At 40.8% G+C, this 18,812-nt stretch overlaps 1 protein-coding gene across 2 annotated transcripts in view; it reads right to left on the bottom strand.

Annotated features, from left to right (window-relative positions):
* The window catches only part of LOC126266633 (zinc finger protein 665-like), a 156,607-nt gene that overhangs the window by 89,630 nt on the left and 48,165 nt on the right, over window positions 1-18,812 (bottom strand). For both annotated transcript variants that reach the window (XM_049970994.1, XM_049970993.1), the window contains exon 5: window positions 919-999. In XM_049970994.1, coding sequence (XP_049826951.1) covers window positions 919-999 — 81 coding nt within the window. The remainder of the gene's footprint in view (window positions 1-918; window positions 1,000-18,812) is intronic.

Raw genomic sequence — 18,812 nt, forward strand, 5'->3', positions numbered from 1 at the left:
AGTCTCAGGACTGAAGACCACAAAAACAACAACTATACATGAGAGCATTCGATGAGACTCAGTCGCTGTTTTCTTCATACTGAAACAAAATAGTAACACCCCCAGGGAAATGACAAGAATTAGGCTCGTAAACTGACATTTTCAATCGTGAACAGCCCCATTATTGGGTCTTTTGGGAAGGGTACAAAGTGAAGCGCATCAGATGTCAGAGGTAACTCCAGTACCATCGGCTCCTGTGGATACAACCTCCTCTACAGGAAGTACCAGATACATCACCATCATTTATCCACTTGACTGAAGTGTCAGTAGTAGCTCTTGGGCCCTTGTACAGGGGAGACAGAGATCAGGGATAACTCTGGTATCACGCATGTCCGCCTAAACAACAATTACTGAGATGCTGTATTATAGTGAAACAGAGGCAATCAGATACATCATTTGGGAAACCTGTTGTGCCTTCTGGTAAGGGGAAGCAAATGCAAAAAGGATAGAGGTGTATTATTCATAACTATATGGCGAATAATGGTGCTCCTTAGGAAAATGGTAGTAAGGAATCTGAAGGATCACCATTTTGGTAAGAAATAGTGGTTTGTTTCCCTAATGCTGCCCCTTCCTCAAAATTATTGTGTGTTGCACCCCTACCTCAGATCCTGAATACATTTTTGCATGAAATGTCCAATAATAAGAGCACTGGAGAATAGGTAGCTGTATACTGTAGTCCAGATATGTACCATGAAGTGTGATCAGATGGCTCCATTGGAAGCAGACAACCTCAATTGCCACACAATTTAAATTTGTCACTAATGTTCACATTGAACTTACTGCAGTGAAAATATACAATGGAATTAAAAATTTTAACAACTGAAGTGAAACAAAGATTCTCTATAACATATTCTATTCCATGATTTACAGGATACTTACGTCTCATTATTCTCTTGCACAGTTTCTTGACTGACGAAGACATTTTCATCAATTATTTCATATTGGTTTTCTTGTTGTTCTCTGAAAAATGAAGACAAAACTGAAGTTGTGGGACAAACAACACAATTAAAAATATAGTGCAGATAAATGAATTATGTCGAAAGTATGAAAGTTATGAATAAAATTTTCCTCGATTCTAAACTGCAATATATTATGAAAATTAACTAAGTCTGAAAATTCAGTTACATATGACAAGACACAATCAGAACACAAAAGAATTTTATTCATATTGCAACAATAATAGTATTTTCATGCACACCATACTGATCAAATCCAAGATGTATCCAAATGACTACCACCACAAATGAACTTCAAAGTGATGAAACTAAAACATAATCATCAAGGATATCAGCTCTAAAAAGCACAGCAATAATTAGTTTATTATCTAGATGTAGTCTCAAAACAAGTGAAAGCAGATGTCCGTGTATCAGATCAGATCATTCTGTTAAGGTAATTTACATGATCAGGGCTTTTACTTCAAAAAAAGGTCAATTGCTGTAGTTAAGTGACTATACAGTCAAGTAATAAGTTATGTGATTACACACACACACACACACACACACACACACACACACACGTACGCGCGGTGTCACTTGAATCATTAGTGTAATCTCTCTGTGTTTCAGCAGATAGTCACAATTTCAGTTTTGCAATCTGTAACTGGAGTCAGCCCAAACAATTATTTCATGTGACAACCAGTGCCTATGGAAAACAACTTGGTTTCTGATTACAAACAACATTATATTTAATGTGATTTTATGTGCCCATCCACCAGAGTGGTTTGAATTAGAGTAGTGTGGCATTCAGTTTAGCAATGTGTAGTAACAGGAACAGTAAAACGCTAAGAACAAGAAACTTCAGCAATGACTGTAGTGCTGCTGCAGACAGCATGCAGCTAGCCGGTATTTGACACAGGTGCAAATGGTTCATGTTTTACTGTCCCTGTTAATACATATTGGTAGGAACAGAAACATATATAAAAAAAGACAACACAAAATTAGCAAGTTTTGTAAAATAACAGAAAATCTGCAATTTTAATGAAATATCATCAAATTTCCCGATATCTGGCATAAAAAATGTTATAAATCTAAGGATGATACTTTGCCAATACTCATAAGGTAGTTATTGAAACGAAATTGTATTGTGTCTTCTTTCTCCTCGCGGCTGAATGAGACTGGTGTAAAACTTTAAAATGTCACTTCAATTCCTGAGTAGCAAACTACATGTGACATCAAAAATAGCACACTAACTGAAAAAAATAAGTATCACTGAAACTGTGGAGAGGGAAGGTCGGGGCAACAAACTTGGGACTAAAAATTGATAAAATAAAAAAACTGGCTTTGGCAAAAAATAAATGAAAATTGACAAAAATCAGCACCAAAGCTTGAGGGAGAGGGGAAAAAAAGCGAAAAATACAACACCGAAATGCACGAAAAAAAACAACCTAATTTGGCAACAAAACTGCACTGAATCTGCAAAGAAATAGCAGCAAACTCAGCAAAAAATAATAACAAAATCAGCTGGGAAAAAATGATACCAAACCTATAATTAAAAAAAACTGAAAAATCACAGTTAAGCAAAAATTAACACTGAATTCAGCCGTAAATGACAACTTTTTCCTGTTTCTACATATCAATATAAAAAATGAGTGTCAACAATAACCATATCCACAAGCTAAAACTAAGCCTCAGTGATTACAGCAGAGTGAACAAACACCAGGAAGGACTAAGAAACGAACCGCACTTCGTCTTCAGTCCAGAGACTGGTTTGATGCTGCTCTCCATGCTACTCCATCCTGTGGAAGCTTCTTCATCTCCCAGTACCTACTGCAACCTTCATCTTTCTGAATATGTGTAGTGTATTCATCTTAAATCGTAGAGGGAGACCAAGAGATGAATACACTAAGCAGATTCACAAGGATGTAGGTTGCAGTATATACTGGGAGATGAAGAAGGTTGCACAGGATGGAGTAGCATGGAGAGCTGTATCAAACCAGTCTCAGGACTGAAGACCACAACAACATTCATCTCTTTGTCTCCCTCTATGATTTTAACCCTCCACACTTCCCTCCAATACTAAATTGGTGATCCCTTGATGCCTCAGAACATGTCCTACCAACTGATCCCTTCTTCTGGTCAAGTTGTGCCACAAACTCGTCTTCTCCCCAATCTGATTCAATACCTCCACATTAGTTAAGTAATCTACCCATCTAATGTTCAGCATTCTTCTGTAGCACCACATTTGGAAAGCTTCTATTCTCTTCTTGTCCAAACTATTTATCGTCCATGTTTCACTTCCATACATGGCTACACTCCATACAAATACTTTCAGAAACGACTTCCTGACACTTAAATCTATAGTCGATGCTACCAAATTTCTCTTCTTCAAAAACACTTTCCTTGCCATTGCCAGACTACATTTTATATCATTTCTAGTTCCCATGTCCCAATATTTTTCTTATCACACATGCAATACAGTAGCATACTGCTACAGAACTTCTAGAATTATATTTTAACTGTCTAAATTTTTGCGTTACATTCTCCTCTCCATTTGGCAACAGAGAATGAAGTACACACACTTTTACTGACTGCACACAGGCGTATGACTCCTCTGGTGTTTAATTATAAGAATTTATGCGATCTGATAACAGTGCACTGTTTTGCAAAAGCATTCCCCATCAATCACCACTGCTCGTATGGCATCTAGTTATGAACTGATTATTCATAGGTTAAGGAAGCAGGAAGCAATTACCAACACTGAACAAGTTATTTGTTTCTGAGCAGTTGCTAAGACCATGCAGATGAAATAAACTGGACAATGACACCTTTCTTCCCCCCTTACGTCTTGGGAATGGTGAAACCAGCAGTGTATTCATCTGAAATACCGTAGTGGAATTAGCTTACCAAAATCCGTAATCTGTAGAAGTATGTTAGACTGTACAGAGGCAGAAAGAAACAAGCGTCTGAGTGTAGTGTCCTGTTGACAAGAGATTGTAGGAGAGTCGGCACTTTGTCTGATGCCAGGGAGATGGAAAGGAAACTTGTTGGGGCATATTCGAAGTTACACGTAGACCTAGATGAGCACAAACCCACTCCTCCCTAATGAGAATCTAGCGTCTCATTCACTGAGCCACCTGGCTCAGTGCGAGCACTCGCCAAGAGACGAGAGGGAAAATTATAGTGGTTCCAGATGTTTTGATTTTATTGATTAATAAAATATGCCCATTAGGATGAGAAAGATAATAATCAGATCTAGATTCTTATTAAACCTAGAGCTGCTCCATTTCACTTTTGACTTCCAAGCCCGTGTCTCACACCGTACCGATATAAATGTAGATGTAGATAATGTACTGTTACACTACACACAGTCAAGTATGTACAAAAGATGAAGAACAAAGCAGCAGACCATTTCTCTACAAAGAACTGAGTATTGCAAGGTAAGTGGAGTCTAACGCTCTAAAATCAGCATATCACCAGAGTAAAAAAGTGAAAATCAGTCACGGATCAGCTTTCAACACTCGCACAGCATTTTGAGCGTGACGAAGGTTGCTCCCACTACAGTGTAACTGCTCACAGCGCTAGGTGTATCACGGTGGCGAGACAAAAAGAAAAAAGCAAGAAGAGGACACGTTCCTTGGAAAAGGCGAGAACCGAACTATCACTTAGTATCGTGACGCTAAGTGGTTTTTTGGACTCCAGTGGTGTGATGCTAACAGATTGTGCTCAACACTGTCAAACTGCCACAGAAGTATACCAGTAAAATCTTCTGCGACATTACCAGAGGCTGTTAAAAAGAAGTGTCGCTGGAAGCTGTTCGAGGGAGTCTTTATCCTAGCTCATTCTGTACAGGTTGGTCATCTATGCTTCTTGTTTGCGCTATCAAGTTTTGCTTCAGTCTCCCATATTCCCCTAACATGGCACACAGTGACCCCTCCCTCTTTCCACAGATCCTAAATCTTTCATTCGTAGGCATTTACAGAACGATAAAGAGATTTTTTCAGGCGACATTTCCCGAACAGCCAAAATGCATACTTCTCCGACGGAGGCCTCTGTCGCACCAAAGGGTAAAGCCATTTAATATTTTTAAAGTGATAATTAAAACGTAATACTGTAGTGCCTCGAGAATTTTGGGGTAGATTCAAGAGACACTCAGATTTGACCGTCTCGAACACACGATATTTTAAGGGTGAGTGTGCGGGGGTGCGCCACAGTTTGCGCGTGTGCAGGACGGGCGGGCGCTAAGAGAAGACTGAAGCCGCCTGGCGGCGCTGACAGGTGGCGGCTGCGCACACTCTGGAAGCCGTGCGTCCAGTGCGGGGAGTAACCGAGGGCTTCTCTTTGCAGTGAAATAGTGTCGACTGCTGGGCACAAATGAAATACGTTTTATCTAGACACTTTTATACTCTGTTGTTCGACTTGCTAGGAGCAAGAACTGTTTTCACAAGGGTTGTGATATATGTTAAGTACTAAGGTTTTCCAGACGTGGTTGATTTAATAGACTTGAAAGAGCATGTGAAACTTGTGTAGAAGAAGAAAATATAGTGAAGTCGATATGGAAGTATTCTGAGAGTAAGAAATCATTTCAAAAGTAACCAGCACAAAATCTTCGGACAAGAAGCATTGTGAAGATCGGTGCGGCCATCTGTACCGAGAAGAAGATCGGCTGCACACAACTCGTAAATAACCCACCGGAGACGTGCGAGTCTCGCACCCCGGCAGCGCACAGACTCCAGTCGTCAGGGAAACGTTAGAATGTGGCAACCCAAGTGACAGGACCCGAAGAAAGTGGGAATTTTATGACAGAAATCGAGATAAGAAGATACTGAGTTTCCATAGCAACCGAGAGTAACAAGATGAGGCAACTGTTACGCAGAATTAGATTATACCTATAATTTAAAAAAAAGGGGGGGGGGTGAAAAAGTTAATAAGCACCGGACAAAGGAAGATGCAGAGGATAGTACAACTAAGAAGATTTGGTGTGGGGAAGTAAGCAGTCCTCACACATACGTCGACTGAGCCGTCGTCGTCGCAGTAACCCACCACCGTTGCCGACTGCAACGACTGCCGTTCTCTGTTGCTCACTTTGCGTCTGCTCACCCACACCGACGTCGTAACCAACTTTTGATGCTGCCAGCACCTGTGCTATTCACCAGTGCCGATACTACACCTGCTCACTGACGCAGCATAAAACTTTATGCCGGGTGCGTGTAAAACAATAATTTTTTGGTAAAGTTGAGTGGACGATTGCATGATAAACTGTTGTTATAGTTATTGTATTCAATGGTGAATTTTCTTTAGAGGATCAGTAGGTCTAAGAGCCTTAACATATGGATCAAGAACAGCAACAAACTTCAGAGCAACCCTGGCAATGACTGTAACAAAGGAAATGCGATACTGGACTGAGGTAGCAAATTTAATTGAAGCACTAAGCCTTAAATTAGACACCCAGAGACAAGAACACAGAGCAGATTCAGCTTCTTTAAGACAACAAGAACTAAATGCTCAAAATGCTTCGTTAAGACAGGAACTGAGTGTTTCCTTAAGAAAGGAATTGAATGAAAATTTAAGTGCTCCAAGTCTTAAGTTAGACACAGTAAATTAGATGCTCTGAGTGAGGTTTTAAGTAGCCAAAATGAAATCTTAAACAGTCAAGAAACCAATATAAGTTCGCTAAAGACTGAATTTGACACTCTGAATAATAAAGTCGAGAATCTGAAGGTAGATTTTAAGAGTGAACTATCCAGTTCTTTAAATACTTATGTCAATCAACTATTTACTGAATTTAACCAGAGACAGGATACACAACTTAAATATTTAATTAAAAATTAGAATTTGGCATTGAAAAAAATGTAATAATGTAGAAAAGGAACCTGTTGAAAAATTAAGATTATTTCAAAGTGTATGCAATGTTACCTTGACTGCTGTAAATCAGAGGTTGCACAGCCGGAAGGATACTATTGAGAAACAAGATAAGCTAATTTCTTTTGTCAAAGTGCAAATTGCAGGTGTCAACACTAGAGTCGATGACATGGAGAGAAATTTTCAAGAAAAGCTAGCAACCTCAGACACCATAAATATAAGCTGTCTGGAGGAACAGTTAGAGGAAATAATCAACCAAAAAATTTCCGAGAGGGTAAATCTAGACAACTTTCTGTCTCATTTAGCTTTGGAACTTAATGATACTAAGACAGGTAATTGTTTTGTTGTGGGAAGGCTTTCACACAGAATTTAACGAGAAGTATTGGTCCATAAGCAAGTGAGTGTGGTTAATCCACATGGGATCGGGGTGCAGTCAGATCTGTTCCCCAGAGACGTTAACATTCCTTGTTAACGGGCGGAGTGACGACTGTCAGTTCCCGAGTTGTTTTCGGTGTTACTTCCACATTAGCTTTCCTACACTGAATTCCCTTCAAATCTTCAACTATTCTGTAATCATTAATAAGCTCTTAAAACTATTCTATCATGTTAGTATTTAAGTGACCGAATATGACTACAAAATTGTGATTAATTTAAGAGACCAGTTTATGTTATAGTGTTTCTATTTTATACCTTTTATGAGATGTGATGTAAACGGGGAAGGTGTAGGTACAAACATAACTAACACCCCCCCCCCACACACACACCTTTCAGACAACCCTTGCAGTCAAGTGCGACTGATTCTTCACCATTTGCCGTTCCATAGGGGTTGCTAAGATTCTTTCTTCGGGGACTTCAAAGGTGAAGGTGAAAATGTCCATTCTGCAGCAGACATTTATCATCATACCTCCTCCAGCTACTCACTGAAGTACTGGCAAAGTATGGATCCTGGAGAAGGGGGTTGGAAGGGTTTCCTGTCTTTGGGGCTATACTCCTTCATTTCTTCGATTTTAGCAACCGTTTCTAGTTTTTCCTTTCTCACTTCTCATCTGAGTACTGATCTATCTTTCCCTCTTTCCATATACATATACTTCTATTGCTGAAGTCCTCATTCTCTGTGGTTTCCTATAACCTCCAACTTCAACTTATTTCAAATAAGTAGGCCGAAGAACCAGGCTGCACGAACACACATCGACCTACACACAAAATTACACGTCGACACGGACATGAAAATTACGGGCTAGGAACCTAAAGCGATGTCAGAACCGACAACGGTTGTAGGAGAATAAAGAAGTACGTACATCTGGGTAGATGCACATATTGTATGATTGGTATATGACTGTTCTGCATCATCTTTTTTTTCCCTTTCTTTTGTCACTTCTTATATATTTCCTATATCTCACAAGGAAGTGTGAGAAATGAAAGAGAGTAGAAAGTAAGGAAGAACTAATGAGCATAAGCCAGGGAAGAACTAATGGTGATCATTATTTAGGAATGTCAGTCGAGCATTTGCTCTGATGATTTGTAGGATAGTGGGACAAGTCTAGAATAACCAAAGATATGGTATAGTGAATTATATATGAGGTCTACTGAAAGCGTAGAAGTTGAAAAGTAGTGGAGGCCTGTAGGGGATCAAATAAGGTACCAAGAAGTAAAAGAGAAATGTGAAGTGGAAGGTAATATTTAGCGACAATATACATAAAGATGTATACTACGGCAACAAACCATTGGGCCGACTCACGAATGATAAGAGGGGCACATCCAGATTCTAGTGACTGAAGAAATGGGCAGATAGGCAGACCGAAGAAAGGCCGATCTATACTGGGGAGGGGCACCAAAGGGGGTGTACTTACCAGAAAGGCAGGAGAAAGGCTATCTATAGGATCAACCCATAGGTAAGATATAGGTACTGTGCCTAAAAGGAAAAGGGCAGTATCGTCACAAAAATCACAAATTTTGTAGAGATTATTCTGGTAAGTTTGAAGTCTCAATTCCACTAGCATTGACAAGTTTTATAAGTGTCAGAAAGAACCTTTTCACTTGCCTGGAGTTCCTCCAGACTATGGGAAATGGTAGTTAATGAGGTTAATATGTACTAAAGAAAAAATGGTACAGAGGAGTAGAGTAAAGAACGACATAATTAAGTGTCTATGACATCTAGAGTCTGTGATTGGAGGTTAAAGTTATCGCGTCATATGTACGATAGTCCTAACTTCATTATTAAATGCAATGCTCAGATAACTATGATTGAAACAAAAAAAGGAAAGGATGAGCTATGTATTAAGTACATGATTGCCTGAAAAAAGTGTTATATGAACTGATTGAAATGTAAATTAGTGTTATGTGAATACAATCTTGATGTACATAATGAACATTTATAAAATATTGCCTGTTCAAGCTAAGCGGAGGGAAATGTAGTGCCTCGAGAACTTCGGGGTAAATTCAAGAGACACTCGTATTTCACCAACGTGAACACAATATACATTCCTGGAAATGGAAAAAAGAACACATTGACACCGGTGTGTCAGACCCACCATACTTGCTCCGGACACTGCGAGAGGGCTGTACAAGCAATGATCACACGCATGGCACAGCGGACACACCAGGGACCGCGGTGTTGACCGTCGAATGGCGCTAGCTGCGCAGCATTTGTGCACCGCCGCCGTCAGCGTCAGCCAGTTTGCCGTGGCATACGGAGCTCCATCGCAGTCTTTAACACTGGTAGCATGCCGCGACAGTGTGGACGTGAACCGTATGTGCAGTTGACGGACTTTGAGTGAGGGCATATAGTGGGCATGCGGGAGGCCGGGTGGAAGTACCGCCGAATTGCTCAACACGTGGGGCGTGAGGTCTCCACAGTACATCAATGTTGTCACCAGTGGTCGGCGGAAGGTGCACGTGCCCGTCGACCTGGGACCGGACCCCAGCGACGCACGGATGCACGCCAAGACCGTAGGATCCTACGCAGTGCCGTAGGGGACCGCACTGCCACTTCCCAGCAAATTAGGGACACTGTTGCTCCTGGGGTATCGGCGAGGACCATTCGCAACCGTCTCCATGAAGCTGGGCTACGGTCCCGCACACCGTTAGGCCGTCTTCCGCTCACGCCCCAACATCGTGCAGCCCGCCTCCAGTGGTGTCGCGACAGGCGTGAATGGAGGGACGAATGGAGACGTGTCGTCTTCAGCGATGAGAGTCGCTTCTGCCTTGGTGCCAATGATGGTCGTATGCGTGTTTGGCGCTGTGCAGGTGAGCGCCACAATCAGGACTGCATACGACCGAGGCACACACGGCCAACACCCGGCATCATGGTGTGGGGAGCGATCTCCTACACTGGCTGTACACCTCTGGTGATCGTCGAAGGGACACTGAATAGTGCACGGTACATCCAAACCGTCATCGAACCCATCGTTCTACCATTCCTAGACCGGCAAGGGAACTTGCTGTTACAACAGGACAATTCACGTCTGCATGTATCCCGTGCCACCCAACGTGCTCTAGAAGGTGTAAGTCAACTACCCTGGCCAGCAAGATCTCCGGATCTGCCCTCCATTGAGCATGTTTGGGACTGGATGAAGCGTCGTCTCACGCGGTCTGCACGTCCAGCACGAACGCTGGTCCAACTGAGGCGCCAGGTGGAAATGGCATGGCAAGCCGTTCCACAGGACTACATCCAGAATCTCTACGATCGTCTCCATGGGAGAATAGCAGCCTGCATTGCTGAGAAAGGTGGATATACACTGAACTAGTGCCGACATTGTGCATGCTCTGTTGCCTGTGTCTATGTGCCTGTGGCTCTGTCAGTTTGATCATGTGATGTATCTGACCCCAGGAATGTGTCAATAAAGTTTCCCCTTCCTGGGACAATGAATTCACGGTGTTCTTATTTCAATTTCCAGGAGTGTATTTTAAGGGTGAGTGTGCGAGTGGAAATGTGTCTACTGCTCCACGGTTTATGCGTGTGCAGGACAAGCAGGTGTTACGTTGTGGCGATATATCGGCGCTGACAAGTAGTGGTCCCGCACGCCTTGGAAGTTGTATGTCCAGTAGTAGGAGTAATCAAGGGGTGCTCTTTGGCAGTGAAATAGTAGTGACTGTTGGGGACAAATGAAATATGTTTTATCTAGAGACTTATATACTCTATTGTTTGACTTGCAAGGAGCAGGAACTGTTTTGACAAGAGTTATTACAACCAAAAGAGACTGTAATGATATATATTAAGTACTAAGGTTTTCCAGACGAGGTTGATTTACGAGACTTGAAAGAGCATTTGAAACTTTTGTAGTTGTTTTGTTGTGAAGAAGAAAAAGTAGCCAAGTTGATAGGAAAGTATTTTGAGAGTATGAAATCATTTCAAAAGTGGAGAAGTAGTTCAGTAACATTTCCCTAACCAGCACGAAATCTTCGGAGAAGTATTGTGAAGATCAATGCAGCCATCTGTCCTGATAAGAAGACTGGCTGCACACAATACGTAAATCACCCACGAGAGACGTGCGAGTCTAGCACCCCAGCACCACACAGTCTCCAGTCACCAGGAAAACGTTAGAATACCTATTGCTCTTATTGTGCACAATTTATATTCGAACAGCACATGTGGAATGTGACTCAACAATAATGATAGTGAATGAGGAGAAGAAAACCACGTGCAAAGAAGTTGATCCTCATTTGTACAGACTGAATAGGAAGTGGACATCTCCATAATTAGTCTTGACACTACATATTCAAGCAGCAATGCCTGTTTTAGTCCATTTGAAATTACCGGATAGTTGACACTTCAACAACAATATTTCAGGCCATAAAATGTTGATGGAACGAGATGCAGATTTTTGCATGAAACAGAAGATATTAACTACTAGGGCATTGTTTGGATTGATGAAACATGGGTGAACGTAGATCATACTGTTACAAAAGGTAGGAGTGACAACACATGAGAAGGTATGGCACTCCCCACAGGAAAAAATGGTATAATTATTGTTTTCCATGCTGGTACCTACCATGGCTTATTCCCGGCTGTCAAATACTTTTCAGATCCACAAAAACAGAGTTATGAAACATTTTTAAATTGTTTCTAACAGTCTTTACCAAGTTTAGAAAATCCATCAGTAATTAATATTGACAATGCCACACACCATTCAGTTAGGATAAGTCTCCACCCCTGTTCTCTTGAACGGGAGACATTATTCAGTAGTTATGACAACACAAGAGTTACTGCGGACAGAGTCATAAGACTACCACCTACACTGCCTCTTCAACGCTATTGAACTTATTTGGGAGCAAGTGAGAGGATACACTGTTAAAAAAAAAAAAAAAAAAAAAAAAACTGTAAGTGGAGTTGAGAAATTAACTATTCAGGGGCTGGAAAATGTTAATGAAATGGACTGGATGAATGCTGTGACACATACATTGTGACAACTGATGTGCCATGCCTATGTGGCCTGTAACTTGTAACGTGTCAGTTCCTGAAGACAGTGTGAAGAGAGTTGCATAGTTTGCTGTTGGCACTGATTTCTCTCTTTAGTTTGCTTGCAGAGGTTAGCTTTGATCACAGTTAACAAAGCAAGTGTAATGAATAGTCCTGCCACAAGTTGTTGACTGCTGTCAACTTGGATACAATACATATTGTGAGGTTATGCTTATATTACAAGTTAAGTCACTTAAAAATCAGCTGTCAACAGAGTACCGTGATTTCCCATAATTCCTCAAAAGGGAGCCTCACAATTCAATAATATTATCAATCTGTCATTATATTGACTACCTGAGGGCACATATGAGGAGCATTTGAATATTGACTACCTGAGGGCGCATATGAGGAACATTTGAAAAGTCCATGCAAAAATAAAAACTACTTATGTGTTTGGGGTAAACCTTTTTTATTTTTTCACATAGTCTCTTTTTAGATACACTTCGTCCAACGCTGTTCTAATTTGTTGATCCCTTCCAAATAATAGGAATTGTCTAAGTCTGCAAAATAGCTATTAGTTGCTGCAATCACCTCCTCGTTTGAATAAAATCTTTGTCCCACCAGCCATTTCTTCAAATTGGGAAACAGATAGTAGTCCGAGGGAGCCAAGTCTGGAGAATAGGGGGGATGTGAAATGAGTTGGAATCCTATTTCCAATAATTCTGCGACCACAACTGCTGAGGTGTGTACTGGTGCAGTGTTGTGATGGAGAAAGATCTCTCTCTCTTTTTTTCTCCCCAGTCCAATTGCCGGCATTTTTCTTGCAGCTCGGTTTTCAAACAGTCCAATAATGATGAATAATATGCACCTGTAATAGTTTTACCCTTTTCCAGATAGTCTATGAGGATTATCTCTTGCGAAAGACAGTTGCCATAACCTTTCCGGCCAAAGGAATGGTCTTCTCCTTTTTTGGTGCCGATTCTCCCTTGGTAACCCATTGTTTAGATTGTTGTTTGGTCTCAGGAGTACAGTAATGTATGCACGTTTCATCCACAGCGACGAAATGACACTTAAAAGTCTTGTAGATTCTTTCTGAACACCTGCAAAACATCCTTGCAACACTTCACAAGATTCCAATTTTGGTTAAATGTGAGCAATCGCTGAATCCATATTGGATGGTTGGTTGGTGAAGGGACCAAACTACACGGTCATCAGTCCCTCCGACCTTGGAGTAACTAAAACCAATAAAATCCCATATTAGAAGAGGGGACTACAAGGTCCATAAAATGATAAACTATTGACAGGGAAGGAAGGAAAAGGGCAGAAGAAGAAATGAGGGAAGGAAAGTGACTAATGACAGTGGCGTGAAGGAAGAAACACAGGAGACAAGAGAGACGCTCAAGACATAACAGCCCCCAGAAGGAAAGGAGTGGGAAGGCAGAGGGCTGGAGTGAACCGGCAGAGGGCTGGGGTGAACCAGTAGAGGGCTGGGGTGAACCACCAAGCCCGGATAAAGCCAATCCAATCAGGGCAAAGGGTGAGAGCAAGAGGGCCTGCCATCTCCTCCACTCACCGATAAGGTGGAAAGCCCTCCCTTAAATAAAGCGATAAAATGCCCATCACGAATAAAACATAAAACGAGATCCGCCACTGAGGCAGTGTCAGCCAACACCAGGGGTAGTGAACCTGGAAAGCTAAAAGTCTGTCACAGGGCGGCTAAGTTGGGACAGCCCGATAAGATGTGAGCCACAGTCAACATCGGTCCACGACGACAGAGATGGGGGGTCCTCACGACGGAGGAGATAACCGTGATTCAGCCAAGTACAGCTGATGCGGAGCCGGCATAGGACGACACAGGCCTTACAAGAGGCCCGTAACTTGAAGTGAACACTCATGGCTTAATATTAAAGTGGGATGAGAGTGAATAGTGAAGTAGTAAGCAAAAGGTTATTGAAAGAAAAGAAATGTATACTGTTAAAATATGAAATTGTTATTATACATGATATTATTTACATAACAATTATGTATAAAATATTGCGCGTTCGATCTGAGGGAAAGGTTATGTAGTGTTCTGAGAATTTCTGTAAATTCTCAAGCCACTCAGCTTTCTACCATCTTGAACACACGATATTTTAGCTGTGAGTCAGCGAGCGGAATCCTACCTACTGCGAGTCACGTCTGTGTGTGTACATTTAAATTCAGTCACAGGAAGGATGTAGACGCGGCAGTCTAGCTGCACCAACAAGAACCTGTCGGGCAGTCCATGGATGTTTAGTGAGAGTGTACAAGAGGACGAAGGAGTATTTACGTAACTCCTTGATTATAGTGTCAGTGGCTATTGTTAGTGAAAAAATAAAAGTTTTTTAAAACCCTTATTCCAGCCTTGCTAGAGGCAAGATGTATTTCATGAATCCTGTGATATAGAATTATGGTATTAAGCCAACTCTGTTGTGGATGTAATTAGATGTGTTTCTGACGTGAGGTGACACGAGTGACTTACAGGATGTTTATGTGAGAAGGGAGAAGTTTGTTCAGTATGTAGTTTTAATATAACGTTAATTGATGGAAAGTAACCTTAAGAGATTCCAGAAGCCAGGGAAGAAGATCGGCTGCAGACAAGTCATCTATAAAAGTAGTTAAAGTTAGCATATCTACTTCACACACACATCATCGTCCAAAGCGTTAGAAGGTTCAAAAGGCAAATGTTATTCTGTGATATTTGACAGTAGACCAAGATTTCCCACAAAGATCAAATAAGCGAAGTATTACTATACTACGATATGTTTTGATTGGGAATTGGGATGCACGAGTAGTGGAATCTTTTACAGATTTCAATGAAATAAAAAACAAAACAGCCAAAGGTATTTGTGAGATAATACTAAGTAGCCCACTGGTGATGGACTTCACTTTATGAACTGAAGAGGACAAGCTTTCAATAACGCTGCCAACATGGTTGGAAGAGTGGCAGGTGTGCAGCAACAGATAAAATACTTTAATAGTAAGACCAATTTGTTGCTCGAGGCCGAATTTGTTGGTAGAGGTGAATTCATTGACTTTCTTGGGCACAATGGAACACTGTTAAGCTTTCTTTCTCATGTAAACTCAGGGATGGCAGTTTCTGTTTGTTGTTATAGGCAAGAGTTTCAAGAGGTCTCAAAATATTTGTTGCAGCACAATAGGTAGCGGAGCAAACATGACTGGATAACATTAAAAACAAAGTTTGTATCTTGGGTCTCTGGGAACCAGTACTGCGTGAAATGAAAGGGACCCAAAGTAATTTTTAATTTAGTGTGTTGAGAAAATAAAAGCATTACAGACAATATTTGAAGATAAATGAGGAGTCTGTAGAAAAGGCTTTCAGTTACATATAAAACTTGCGCAAAGAATTTGATGTTTCTATTAAACTTCCATGTTGAATTAGGAGGTGATATTTGTGGTGACCGAAGTAGAGATGTCGGCTTATTGCACGAGAACGATTTAAAACAAAAAAAGTTTCCTTCATTAGATAAAGTAATTGTTGAAATCCGTGAGAGGTTCCAGTAGTTTCAGAATTTAGCCAAAAAGTATACCTTCCTAAGGCCTGCAACGACATTGGGCACTGAGGACTAGAAGAGAGAAAGCTGCGGTGGGTGTGTATATAAGGCTTCGTAGGTACAACAAATTGTGAGAAACCATCTATTGAGTCCGGCCTAGTGTGTTTGTTATAGTTTACTTATGAGTCCAAACTTGAAGAAGGTAACATGCTTTTATAATGCTCAAAATATTCTCCACAGCTGCTGTACGTAATGCCAGTTGGGAGAGAAACTTCTCTAAGTCAAAACTGATAAAAAATTATTTAAGATCAACAATGTCTATGTTAAAGTTAACAAATCCAGTTATTTTGGCCATCAGCCAAGATATAAAAATTAACATTCACCAATAACTTAAAAGAATTTGTGTTGCAAATAATACGTACAATATAATTTCAGTTTAAGACAGACACTTTATAGTGAATCCATTTGAAACAGTGACAGAGTATGAGAGATTTTTTGCCTTCCATTTCTTTGCATGAATTTTACAACTGTTACAAGCAAAAGTAATACTTCCCTGAACTTTGAGACTTCACCCTGATCCTCAATATGTTTAGAGTGATTCTCGGCTTTCAAGTTGATTTGTGAATACATTCTAGTGTTTACAAAGTGAAGCCTTATATTCCCATATCGCATGCCCTCTCTATGAAGGTCTATAAAAGAGAACGCAAATACACATTTTGCCAGGAAATTTTGAAGCTATGAACATAAAGTTCGATTCAGATATATTTATATGTTCAAGCCCTTCTTAAATTTATCGCTGCACTATGTAAACCCTTTCCACTTCCTAAAATAACACGGAAATCAAAGTTAAATCATATTAATATTCATCCTTCCGTTAAAATTTGACATAAAAAGAGAAATATTTTCAGGGCATTTTCAATGAAATCATACCAATGTCACAGCTCCTGAACACAGTAGTTCATTTTCCATGGTAGGACTTCACAGCACACTGAATTTGAAACAGCTTGTTAATCACTTGTGAGTGGTAGGGTCAAGGAAAGTGACTGCAAGGAAAATCACTAGCATGTGTGAGAGGCTTTAACAGATTGTTTCTATAAAACAGAAAGGTGTTACAAACAATAAACCAAAGCCATTACATACTTATAGATATGTTGTTCTTAGCTCTGATGTCAATAATGCAGCTTTATTTGAATTTTTTGTTCTCTTTTTGACAATATACCTGGACTGAATCTAAAATGTAATGAAATTTCGATGTTCGTCTCTTGTTTTTGTGACGTCCACGATAATGTCCGCTGACCTTGTCCCTGTGCTCCAGTTGTCATTGGAGGGACGGAAGGGTGATGCAAGATGCACCTCTAAATTATTTTTCATAGACAGTTCTAGAAATACTTGACGATTCACTTTAATTCGGTAGATGATCGCGACTGTTTTTAGCCCTAGCTATAGACGAGTCCATTCTCTATATTGAAGGCCTTCTTCAGCCCACTATTAGCTCTACAGCCTAACACATGTCTGCCTCCATAAGATTACAGTCATGTGTTATTTAATACATATGCACTCACCCTTGAAAACCAAAGCTGTCAAGAAACCTGCACCCCAGGGAAATACCTACCTATGTTCTAGACTATGCAGGGGTTTCTTATTAAGTCATGCAAGTCTCTGCTCTAAAGGTCATTCAATTCAGATTAAGTGTTCCAGCCAATAAGTGCTATGGTAACAGACTGACAGGCTTCCACCCCCGTATAAACATTCCCATCAGCTCATTCCTCTCTACTGCTACTGGTACAACAAGATCAGTGACAGATGTTTCCAGCCTGACATTGAACACAACCAAGAAGTTCAGTTGATGCGAACACAAATTGTAGCCCGCTACTGGCCTCAGTCAAATGGCGACACTTGTATGAGTAAAACATTGTGTGCTGCAATGGATACAATTGGGTATCTTGCACTGATTAAGTTCCTGACAAAAGAAGGGCTTGCACCAGCTGAAATCAAAATCTGCTTGGATGGTTTTAATGGTGAGGCTTCCCCTTTAAACTCCACAGTTAAGGAATGGTAAAAACAGTTTCGTCTAGATGGAGAAAGCATTGCTGATGATCCACGTGTTGGTCAACTTGTTGAAGTGGTGACTGAGGAAAGCATCGCTGTTGTTGAAAGTGAACTTCTGAATGAATGGCAGTTGAACCTCAAGGAAACTTGCAGCAAGGTTAGGGTTAACTGAAACAACCAAATTTCAGATCATGCATGATGATTTGCACATGAAAAATGTCAGTGCAAAATGGGTGCCCAGTCTTTTCCAGGCAGTGCAGGAGCAGCAGCTCATGATTCGCTGCACCCAGTTGTTGGAACTTTGCCGTAGCAACCAGAAAGACGTACTGGAATCCACTGTTGAGAGGGGATGGAACTATGGTTCTTTGTATGATCCTCTGTCCAAAAGAGAATCTCTTGAATGGTGTAAAATTTGAAGCTCCACCAAGAAGGACTAAGGTCGCTACGCCCACAGAAAGTGTCATGGCAACAATCTTCTGGGATTCCAGAGGAATTATCTTAAGTTTATTTCAAAGAGAGAAATACCACTGTGAGTGTCAATACGAGAATTCACTTCTGTACAAATAACATGATTCCATCAAACTGAAGGAGAGAGGAAGGTTGTCACATGGTGTTCATCTTCTCCACAACAATGCACCAGTGCACACGGCAGCAACTGCAAAGATTTCTGTAAAGGAAAGTGGCTGCGATGAGAATGACCATTCATCCTATGGTACAGATCTAGCTCCAGGTGACTATTATCTTTTCTCCAAACTATATTTTGCCGATAAAGAATCAGATTACTTTCTGAAAGGCACAAGGTTGTTAATTCACAGATGTGTAAAGTGTATTGAAATAAAGGGTGATTATGTAAAAAAAACACTTAAAGGTGTAGTCAGGCCACAAAATTTCAGAACCCACCCCGTATCCTCCCTGCTACTAGCAGTTTCCTCCTAGGTGTTGCTTCCAGGAACAACCACTCGTTACTCTTGACACAGTGTTACAAAAAGTTGAAAA

This window comes from Schistocerca gregaria, chromosome 4 (assembly GCF_023897955.1).
Source record: "Schistocerca gregaria isolate iqSchGreg1 chromosome 4, iqSchGreg1.2, whole genome shotgun sequence".
Lineage (NCBI taxonomy): Eukaryota > Metazoa > Arthropoda > Insecta > Orthoptera > Acrididae > Schistocerca > Schistocerca gregaria.